Raw genomic sequence first — 12,133 nt, 5'->3', positions numbered from 1 at the left:
CGTGGCTTAGCTGCTACACCGCGACATTACAAGCAATAATATTGTATGTAAATGTCAGCGCGACCGCGCCGCTATTGAAATAAATCGTTACAAACATTTGCTTGTAATCTCGCGGTCTAGCCGCCAGACCGCGCGTTCGGGGGTGGACGCATATAAATCCAGGCAGTGCCTATATTTGGTAGTGTCTTCGTGCTTCGGTTTTAATCTATTTATTGATTTTAACGGCCAGTCGCGTGCCGTCGGACTATTAACCAAAATAATATGTAGCCTCAATACATATTTGTAAGGCCATTTGTGCAAACGCTTCCTAGGCAGGAAACGTAGCCGCTTGCAAATTCAGCGACGAGACAATCCAATTTCAATTTTAATACACCGTGATAGAGCTTCAATTTAATCGATCGCCACTCGATATTGTAATGGATGGATCTGACAGGAATGTTAATATTTGCCGTTGTGGGTGTTACGTTTCATTTCTCTCATCCTTGAAGCGCGACACACCAGGGGCGAGAGAAATTGAAAATAGGTATTTGAAAATGTATTGCTGTCTCACCAATCTCAAGTCTCCCACCGCAGAGCGCGATAGAGACAACACGACAAAAGTTCTAATAAAAGAACAGAAAATCTTCGATTCGTTGTCCGCTGATTCCTTCTCCAAAACTTAACCGATTTAGGTACTTTTTTCATTAAAAATTAAAGCAAGGCTTGAGCTGTGTTCCTATGTTTTATTTTTTTGTATATTTTAGCCAGTTTTGTTTTCTGGGTGTTTGAACACAGAGGAAAATCTGGCCATTTTTTTGGGTTTTTGAACGTTTTTATCTTTTTTAATAATAAAATTATGAAAAAAAAAAGAAAACATAGGGACATGCTAATAGTGGCCATAGATATTCAGGAAAAAAATCATAACTCTACCGGCATTCTCCAGGGAGGAAACAGGGGACAGCGTTTGTATGGAAAAACGGCGGTGTTGACTCCTCTTAAAAATATTTTAGTACGAGTATTTGTTGTTATAGCGGCAACAAAGTTACATAATCTATGAAAATTTCAGCTTAGCCATCGCGGTTCTTGAGAATTGAGATACAGCCAGACAGACAGACAGACATCAAATTCTTAGTAATAGAGTCCCGTTTTTACGCTTTTTGGGTACGGACTACGGAACCCTAAAAAATAAAAATGAAAATTGTAACCCCTCAAGATTTAATGATTTAATTAATTTTAATAGCTGCCCGGGTAACATTCATAAATGCCTCAAGCTGCAACCAATCATCGAAAGTTTAATTAAAGGGAAGCTGAGTATAGGGGTCCCGGCTCGGTCGACGACAGTCAGACTTTATTTCTCTCGACACGACACACGACTCAATAACTTTAAATACTTCCAAAAGTTTCTGGAATTAGACTAAAGAATAGTATATTAATAACTTATACTTGCTATATAAACCTACCGACTAGATATTACATAGTACAAAACAAAAAAAAAGTAAAAACACTTGCGACTTTATCCTATTAATAAAGTCGCAAGTCTTTTACTTTTTTGTTGTATAACGAATAGCTTATATTAACACGTTGATTGCCAAGCCAAAATTGTGAACTTACCGAGATGGCCTCAACATAAAATTCGTTTAATTGGGTTATTTTGTTATTCTACGAGTATATAATATACAGGCCACGACCCTCGCCAAAAAGGTATAGGTAATAGCCATTACGCTACGGCCACTTTTTTAAGCGTAAACAAAATCGTAAGGCACTACCACGCGAAGTCGTGTGGTCGGCCACAGCACAGGGTAGAGGTAAGAGGACTGTATCACGCAACGTCGCGTGATGTGGCAATGAACGTGTTAATTGATTGTATTTAGAATTAGTAAATCCTTTATTCCTATCCCGGGACTGAAAGTATCTCCATACCAAATTTCAGTAAAATCGTTTCAGCGGTATGGGCGTGAAGAGGTAACAGACATACACACACTTACGCATTTATAATATTAGTATTGATTCGATACCAAAACGATACCACAACTGTGTCAAAGTAGCTTAGCGCCAAGTCAGCCACCAACGGGTTAATGAACTGTTATGTAAAAGCGAGTGTTTGTTTATCGCAAAGCTCTTAATCCGCGCTACCTCCGAACAGGTTAATGCGGTCATTATCATCACCATTATGCACCCTATTACGATAGATTACAGTTTAAAATCATGTGTCTGATCTCGATCGACCACAGTAGTAATTTAATGCAGTTTTAATAAGGTTTTGCGGATGCATTATTCATGATGACATGTAGACTTGAGTAACATGTTACGTAAAATGTTAAACGTTAAAAACTTTTAATATAGAATATGGGGCCCAAGTTCTGTATCTCGAATCTTGATTCTATTCATGCGAGAATTGAAACATGTATGTATAGTGTATACTCGTTCAAGCCTCAATATGTGCCGAAGTAATTATTGTCCCATAGTTACTACTTACTGTAAAGTTTGTATCGAGAGAAAATATTATAGACATTGTACACAGTTGTTAAATCTCGAAAAAAATTTAGAATCTTGATTTGAGAATAGTTTTCGTTAAGAGGATACACCAGGGGCTAGAGAAATGAAAAAAAAGCACTTGTAATATCTATAGCTGTCTCCCTTACCTCAAGCCTATACCGCAGAACGCGATAGAGACAACTGCAGAAAATCCAGAAAATCAACGATTCGTTGTTCCCTGATTCCTTCTCCAAAACTTAACCGATTTAAGTACTTTTTTCATTAAAGATTAAAAAAAGGCTTGATCTGTGTTCCTATGTTTTGCTTTTTTTTGTATAATCTAGCCAAATCTGTTTTCTGGACGTTTGAACACAGCGGAAAATCTGGCCATTTTTTTGGGTTTTTGAACGTTCATATCTTATTTCATAATTAAATTATGAAAAAAAAGAAAACATAGGGACATCGTATTAGTGGCCGTAGATATTCAGGAAAAAAATTATAACTCTACTAGCATTATCCAGGGAGGAAACAGGGGACAACGTTTGTATGGAAAAAAGGGCGGTGTGGACTCCTCTTAAAGCAGGCCCATTCTGTGCCGAAGCATTTGTCCCACACCGTAAAGTATCAGGAGAAAATGCGGTTGAACTGGCGGTCACAAACAAGTGAATCTACTTTAAATGAACTATACATATTTGTGTCCTTCGTTAGAACAAGGCAAGCAAGCATCATTTTAAAAGCTATAATATTATCTCCTTAAAAATAATAATTACTAAAGTGGACCTACTTTGTCTTTTTGTCGAAGTCTTTTGTAGTCTGTAGGAAAATTAGATTGTGAAAAGCCAATTTAATATTTCGCAGACGAGAGGTAATCCTGTAATCATCGAGGATCAGGGCTGGTAATAAGTACGGGTAAATAGGTATTATCCGATTTTCTTTATTATATTCTATAATAATTTAGCTAATAAGAACGACCCAACAATAGCCTGTTTTTTTAAATATATTATTAAGTATATTAAAATACATTTTTTTCATTTTTTCGGGATAAAAAGCATCCTACGTCCTTTAAAGTATCTCTAAGTACCTATACCAAATTTCATCTGAATCGGTGTTTATGCGCAATAATTTGTATACCATAAACAGAAAGAACATGGCAAGATTTCATTTATTTTTATAGTATGTTGTGCAAACAACGTACCCTGTCAACATGATCACTGAATAATTTGATGGTAACAGCCTGAGATATCAAGGGCACTGTCATAGTCATCTTTCGGTCGTAAGAACCTACTAGAAGTGCGTACATTTTTTATGAACCAATCGCTAAGGGAGCAACTATGGGATATGTCCTGATAAATTACAAAAAAATTGACTTTGGACAGCCCTACGCAGCTACGGGGTTATCCGAGGGGTTCTTCTCGACTAATGATATTGCTGTCCAGGGATCTGAGATGCAACAGAATTAAAGGGGGACTCCCCTGCTGGCTCACGTTCATAACTCGTCTTGAATATTGTATCGCGTATTCCACGTGTCCGGTCGCCCTGAAAATTTTATTAAGTTCTCCCTCTGTCCATTTCCCCAGGAGCCCAAAGTCCCTTACTGCCCATTGTCTAAAATTAAAAAACGTAACTTTAAGCAAGGGACGTTTTGGATGCGGGATGAGTACACATATAAATAAGCCGGTTAAAAAGTATATATTTTATACCAGCCTTGTAATTCTGGGTCAAATAGAATCAGAATTAGTACATAGTCCTATATTAATACACCATACAAAATGTAAGTAAGTACACCAAACATGTAAAATTAGAATTTTCTTTGATCATAAAATATTAAATATATATACCCCTAATAGTTATGCTTATCTAACGTTTATTACGGATTAGGTTAACTTATCTCCCCGTGACAATAATTATGTTAAACTAATGTTTCCCTTATCATACACACGATGAATTAATGAGCGATAAACACCATACCGGCAACCAAAACAAACGGCAGCAATAAATATACGGAAGGAGCTTATGAAATATTCAAAGGGTAGAAGGAGCTGGTGGTATATCGACCTTATTACAATGAAGTAGAGTTCAAATTAAGAGGGTATATTGTAGTTGCTCGCGCGAAGCACGGGCGCGCACGCCATTGCATAATGACATCCCCGGGGACGCGTGCGTCCACTTGCGGCCTTTGTCGCTTGTTTGCGTACAAGTTGCGTACGGCGCGTGACATAACATTTATGCCAACGATATAAGAACTACTCTCATGTACCTACTACTTAGGACACGTGAACTTCTCAGGTTCACATGTCCTAGCAATTATTCTGACTTGTACCTCATTTTGTGATGCAAAATCAACTCATCATATTCGATAGATGATTTTTCAGAAGGCGATTAAATATGTTATGTCGCTACTGGAGTAGAAAATAATAATTACTTATTGGGATGCAGGTGTAGAGTCTTGAATAAGGTGTGTTATGTAGCAACTGCGGTTATCAGATGCACCTTCACGCCTGCGCCTAAGCATAAACAATTTGACTCTATGACTTTAAATCCGTTAAAATTATAGCTTTTCAAACCTTATGTCTTAGCCTGAGCCTTTAACTTAACCAGAAACCTTATGTTTCAGGACGAGGAGTCTCTGGAGTCGACGCGGCCGGTGGCCAATATCACGCACCACAGCATCATGTACGCGCCCAAGTGCCTCGTCATCGTCTCCCGCCAGGACTACATCGACACGTTCCGTGTAAGCCGCCATTTTTTTTCTGGAGAATGAAACTGCCAATGGTGTTATGCTGTACAGCCAATTATGTCAAAACCAATCGACAACGCAAAACCAATCGACAACGCCGTTAATTCATAGGAGTTTATCTAAAAACCTTTAAAAAGTTCGGGAACTGGGCAATATAATTATCATTATCGGATTACCAATTTATTACGTCTATGAAACATACTTAAATTTTTAAATTTAAAACGACCTGCATAATGCATATGCCATAACGTTATGCAAATGATATGTATCCGCTATTTCACATACCGCAAATGCGGGGAACTGTTGGGTAATCCTGTGGTCACATGGACTTGTGTAGATAACCGCAGCCACATAATATAACAGCCAACAGGCTACAACCACATTGACACTAATAATAAACCTATAACTTTTAAATGCGTCGAAATACACGTACTTGTATCGCAAAAATAGCGTTTACAACTTAACCATTAAAAAGATTTACACAGAATAACTAAACTAGCTATGCATGTCTTTGTGTGACACGTTGGAAAAGTCTCATGACGGATAAGGATAGCGAGCCTTGAAAAGTGTTCAGATTAGGCAGTATTTTCAATAAAAATTCTAGTAGATTTCTTGATAACACAAACACTTTATTTTCATGAGGTTACAAAACATTTTCGAAATTACAAGAGAGCGATGACAGATGACGGCTAATCATAGATATCACTTTTCATAAACTAAGGAGTTTTTTTTTTAAACTAAAGCACCATAGTGACAGAGAACTTATATTATACTTTTACTACTAAGATACATATCTACATTATACATTTATTTATCCAATACTCCCACTTAAATTTATAAGGTAGATAAAACATAACAATTGAATCTACATATTATATGTAAATAATTTTCCATCAAAATAAACTTCTTTTAGTTATACACAAAATCACTTGACTCAAAGTTTTAAACATTAGTGGCATTGAATATTTCTCAAGATCTTATCTCTATTTGAAATAAATCTATTGACAGGCAACGCTTTGGTTAAGAAGTCAGCTAATTGACTTGAACTCTCTACATAATTAATATTAACAATTTTCTTTGCAACTTTTTCTCTAATAAAATTATATCTAATATCTATGTGCTTACTTCTTCTATGGAAAACAGGGTTATTTATTAATTTAATTGCACTCTGGTTGTCTATATTCAAAGTAATTGTGCCTTGTGGCTCCCCAATATCACAAAGAAATTGCCTAAGCCATAAAATTTCTTTAGTTGCTTCGCTAGCCGCCATGTACTCGGACTCAGTTGTGGACAACGCAACAGTATTTTGTTTACGGCTGGACCATGTGATAGGACCTCCATTAAGTAAAAATATATACCCTGTATTAGACTTCCTAGTATCCAAGTCTCCTGCAAAGTCAGAGTCAGAGTATCCTACTAGTTCAAAATTACCCTGATACACAATAGACATATCTTTAGAATTAATCAAATAACGTAATATTCTCTTTACAGCTGTAACATGTGAGGGACCTGGGTTATTGACATATCTACTAACAATATTTACTGCATACGCTATGTCAGGTCTAGATACAGATGACAAGAATAACAACGCTCCCACTGCTTCTCTATATGGGAAATTAATAGGTTCATTACTTGTATTTTTAGACAAATGTACATTTACATCAGCAGGTGTGTTACTACTTTTTGCATCTGACAAATTAAATTTTTGAATTATTGTTTCAATATATTGTCTTTGACTTATTTCAATACAACCTATTTTACTACTTATCTCCATACCAATAAATGAATTAACATCTAAAATCTTTATATTAAACTTTTGTTTAAGAATATTCAATATTTCAGATAATACAACTTTACTTTTGGACAGTAGTAATCCATCATCAACATAAAGAATTAATATTACTTTTACCTCTTTAAAATATCCGACAAATACACAATTATCAGATGGACATTTTTTGAAACCACAGATGTCAAGAAAAGAACTAAACTTTTTATTCCAACATCTAGATGATTGTTTGAGACCATATATAGATTTAATTAACTTACATACTTTTGAAGACTGAGTTTTCAATCCCTCCGGAACCTCCATGTATATGTCCTCGGAGAGCTCACCGTACAGGAACGCTGTCTTTACATCAAATTGCTCGATCTGAAGCTCATCTCTCGCAGCAATACTTAGCAATACCCTGATGGAATCATACCTGCTGGTGGGGGAAAAGGTCTCATTATAATCCAAGCCCTTTACTTGTGTGAACCCTCGTGCACACAGTCGTGCCTTGAATCGTACTATTTCTCCATCTTTATTTTTCTTTATGGTAAATACCCATTTACACGACACAGGTTTCTTTTCTGTACGATCAACTAATATCCATGTTTTATTTTCTTCATGTGACTGAAGCTCTTCAATCACAGCTTTCTCCCATTGATGAGAATTTGGACTATTCATAGCTTCTTCGTAAGTATTAGGTATTTCAAATTCTGTGAAATTTACCTCCAGATTATTATCTCGACGTCGACGTAATGTAACATTTCTCAGATTTTCCTGTTCCAAATTTATATATCTTGGAGGAACATAAGTATCATCCAGTTCTTCTAAACTTTTCATACTATCATCTGAACTACTTTCTTCAGGCCAACTGCCTTGTTGATCTGCAACGTGTTGAAATTCATCCTGTGGGGTGGACCTGGTAGAATCATCTTCCTGTCCAGCTGTCACTTTTATGAAACTTTGTCTTTCTTCAGGTGTAAAACATTCATCAAACTTTACATCCCGGGATATTGTAATCTTGTTGGTATTTTCATCGTACATCCTGTAATTCTCGTGGTCATATCCAACTAACAACATCTTGACACTTTTCTTAGAAAGCTTTCTTCGCTTTTCTTTTGGTACATGTACATAACCAATGGATCCAAATATTCTGATATGTTGCAAGTTAGGTTTCACTCCATGCCATAATTCAAATGGCGTTACATCTCCCGTCTGGCTTGATGTATTTCTATTTAACAAATATATGGCACAATTGACAGCTTCGGCCCACATATTTAAGGGAATGTTCTTTGCATATAGCATTGTTCTAGCAGTTTCCATGATGGAACGCATTTCTCTTTCTGCTCTCCCGTTCTGTTGAGGGGTATACGGGGCAGTACGTTCATGCGTTATTCCCTTTTTCTCCAAAAATGATGTAAATTCTTGGTTTACATATTCACAACCATTATCTGTATGTAGTATGCACACATTGTGTTGAAATCTATTTTGCACAATTGCATTATACTTTAGAAAGTATTGGAAAACTTCACTCTTGTGCTTCATGAAGTAGACATGGCGATAACTTGTAGCACTGTCTTTGAATAAAACAAAATATCTCATACCCGATATAGAAGGCTCCTCTATAGGACCACATACATCACTGTACACAATTTCTCCAGGTTGTGTTGGACCTCGGGTTGATTTCAGAAAGGGGCGCCTTGCTTGCTTTCCATATTGGCATGCTTCACAAATAAATTCCTCGTTTCCGCTCAATTTAACAGGAATCACACCATTCTTACTCATATTTTGGAGCTCTTTAATATTTATATGTCCTAATCTTTCGTGCCAAACTTTAATGTCTGTTTGCACAATATTACAAACTTCTTGTTTTACTGTTTTCACATCCAATTCATATAAGTTATTTTCGGTTATATATCCACTCATGACAACAATATTATTTTTCAAAATCATGGCTCTTTTCATATTTTTCATTATCATATATCCTTTTCTAGTGGCAGCACCTTCGGAAAACAAATTTCTTCGTAAATCAGGTACATATAGAACATTCTCTAGTTTACATCTCTCCCATGTACCATTAACCTTTTTATCTATCAATACAGTTCCTTCGCCACACACTCTGATACTCTGTTTGTTACCTAACTTAACAGAATTGTTGTGTTGAGACTCATTCAAATCGCAGAAGTATTCACGCTTAAAAGTCATATGCATAGAGGCGCCGCTATCCAGAATCCATGCCTCTTCATCATGTTCATTCAATGCAGCACTGAACGCTAACATATTGTTGGGTTTCTTGCTATCATGCTTTTTCTTCGGCATTCTACATTCTTTTGCGAAGTGGCCTCTTTTGTCACAATTGTAACACACAAATCTATGACTGGACACTCTTTTCTGATCATTTGAAGAGTTCTGTTTATTTCCATTTCTTGGTTTGAAATTTCCTTTGGAAGTTACTAGTGCTGTCTCACTAATGCTTGCTTCATTGGCAAGGCTGGCCTCTTCATCTACTAGACGAGAAGTGAGATTTTGAATTGTCTGACTTTCTTTATCTAGTGAGAGCCAAGCCTGTCTAAGCGACCGGTATGTTGACGGTAACGTACTTAGGATCTTGGTCATTATTGCAGTATCACTGATTTTCTCACCAGTCTCTCGAAGCTGCTTTGCTAAACTTTCCACCTTCGACACATGCTGTGCCATGGTATCACTTGCACTATAGGAATATTGATAAAATTTTTCATGAACTAACATTTTGTTATATTCTGATTTCTGTTCATAGATGGCTTCTAATTTTGTCATGACCTGTTTAGCAGTCTCGCAGTTTTCTATTATGGATATTTGATTTAAATCCATGGATGATGTCAAAATGAACATGGCCATGCCGTCATCTTTATCCCATTGCACTTGCGAGCTGGTTTCCTCTGGTCTTGCCTTTTCTATGTTTAATCCGCGTGCTCTCAACGCGCATTTCACTTGAAACTTCCATTGTTTGAAGTTTCTTCCATCAAACTTCTCAATTTTCATGGCATTTGTAACCTCCATTGTAGGTTAGTTTTTTTTATCGGTTTTAATCTTGCTCTGAACTTGAATTTTTTTATTGAAATATATAATTATCGTGTGACTGGACCCGTAACCTGTTCAGATTAGGCAGTATTTTCAATAAAAATTCTAGTAGATTTCTTGATAACACAAACACTTTATTTTCATGAGGTTACAAAACTTTTTCGAAATTACAAGAGAGCGATGACAGATGACGGCTAATCATAGATATCACTTTTCATAAACTAAGGAGTTTTTTTTTTAAACTAAAGCACCATAGTGACAGAGAACTTATATTATACTTTTACTACTAAGATACATATCTACATTATACATTTATTTATCCAATAAAAAGTTATACGTATTAAATAATAATATATTAATTACTAGATGTCCCGCGTTTTTCCCACATTTTCCTGACTTTCTTCTGTCGTATTAGTCTTAGCGTGATAATATATAGCCTATAGTCTTACTCGATAAATTAGCTATCTAACACTTATTCGGCTGTGGATATTTTTTTTTTTGTATGTTCGACCACTACTCCGCCGTTTGTGAACCGATTTTCAAAATTTTCGTTTTGTTATATTAGGTTTCACTCCAATTTGGTCCCATTTTCACAAAAGTGGTGATCTGATGATGGGATCCATGAGTAATCGAGGGAACTTCTCAAAATTTATATGGAAACATATGGTGATTTTGATTTTATGAGAAGCATCCTAAGCATATGCTACCAAAACGCAAGATTTTGCACCAAGGTATACTATGGTTCCGAAGATACTAAGAGAACTCCGGATTCCTTATAGATACAAGTTTGGGGGTTTAGGCGTTGTTTTAAGAACTGAAAGCATATGCTACTATGCAAATTACATTCATCATCATCATCACTACCATGTCAGGGTCACCAATGTCACAACTCACATGGTTGTATATGGATACAATATACACACAACACCATAAAATATAATCAGTCATCACGTTATGTCCTTATTTATTTGGTATATTTCAAAGCGATTTTAATATAAAAAAATAAAATTAATGTTGTTTCATAATGTTGTTTCAAAATACATAATATTTCAAGTATCACAAAATTGAACATAAGTAACAAATTCAACCTTTACTCCAGAGCGTAAGGCACACATTTGGGTTGGACTGAAGGAAACGGGGCAATATGGGAAAAAATACTTAGAAAATTTTTTCGTCAAAATTTTAACCTCTTATAACCACCCTTTTTGAATATACCAATCGATAGGGGGCGCCAAGGGGAGCAAAAAAGCTCAGATAAACTTTTCTCAAAAATCAACCCCTGTCGAAAGACAGGCCGAAATGTGACCCTCGTTAGCACGGAGAAAATACTTAAAAATTTGGACGAAAAAATTCAACCTCTTATAACCACCCCTTTTGAATACACCAATCGATAGGGGGCGCCAAGGGGAGTAAGAAAGCTCAAATAAACTTTTCTCTAAAATCAACCCCCGGCCAGATACAGGCCGATATACGAACCTCGTTAGTATGGCGAAAATAATTAGAAAAATATCTTCAGATAAGATCATCTGTTTTCTGATGTTTACGAAGTATTTTTAAGGCATCTTCAGGCTTCAGGCTTCAGGCTGTGATGAGTGGGTCTTACTTAATTACTCAGCCACGGATACCGAGGGGGGGGACGGGGGGTGCGGCCGCCCCCCTAAAGGGGGGGGCTCGGGGGGCGCAGCCCCCCGCCAAAACAAAAACAAACACAATCTAGAAAGTCCAAAAGTAGGTTAGGTTAGGTTGGAACTCAGACCACAACACCCAGATATAGGAGCCCCGCGTAGCGGGGCTCCGTCGACTTTCTTTGTAGTAGTTTGTCAAATAAATTGGGGTAGGTTCGTAAACATTTACCAAGATTAAGATAATATTAAGGGGTTGAAGTATTTTCTTACGCGATGGTTAGTAGGTAACTAAAAAGAGTGAAATTATTATTTTTAACAAAAAATTAAAACCGACTTCCAAGGTAAAAACAATAATAACATCCTTAAAATATGAACTAAAAAGTATTTAATAATTTTTCCTATCTAATAGTGCCTTTTTCCGGATTCGGCTAAACCTCAACTATTTCTGTACTCAATCTTTATAATTTTGAAGTTGGTGCCAGTTCCAAAAGT

General features: G+C 36.4%; 1 protein-coding gene across 2 annotated transcripts in view; it reads left to right on the top strand.

Annotated features, from left to right (window-relative positions):
* LOC121726698 (myotubularin-related protein 13) overlaps positions 1 to 12,133 on the top strand; it is a 63,256-nt gene that overhangs the window by 21,466 nt on the left and 29,657 nt on the right. For both annotated transcript variants that reach the window (XM_042114186.1, XM_042114185.1), the window contains exon 4: positions 5,069 to 5,185. In XM_042114186.1, the coding sequence (XP_041970120.1) occupies positions 5,069 to 5,185 (117 nt within the window). The remainder of the gene's footprint in view (positions 1 to 5,068; positions 5,186 to 12,133) is intronic.

This window comes from Aricia agestis, chromosome 4, assembly GCF_905147365.1.
Source record: "Aricia agestis chromosome 4, ilAriAges1.1, whole genome shotgun sequence".
NCBI lineage: Eukaryota > Metazoa > Arthropoda > Insecta > Lepidoptera > Lycaenidae > Aricia > Aricia agestis.
Note: the sequence above shows the minus strand (reverse complement) of the source record. Positions and strands in the feature narration are given on the sequence as shown.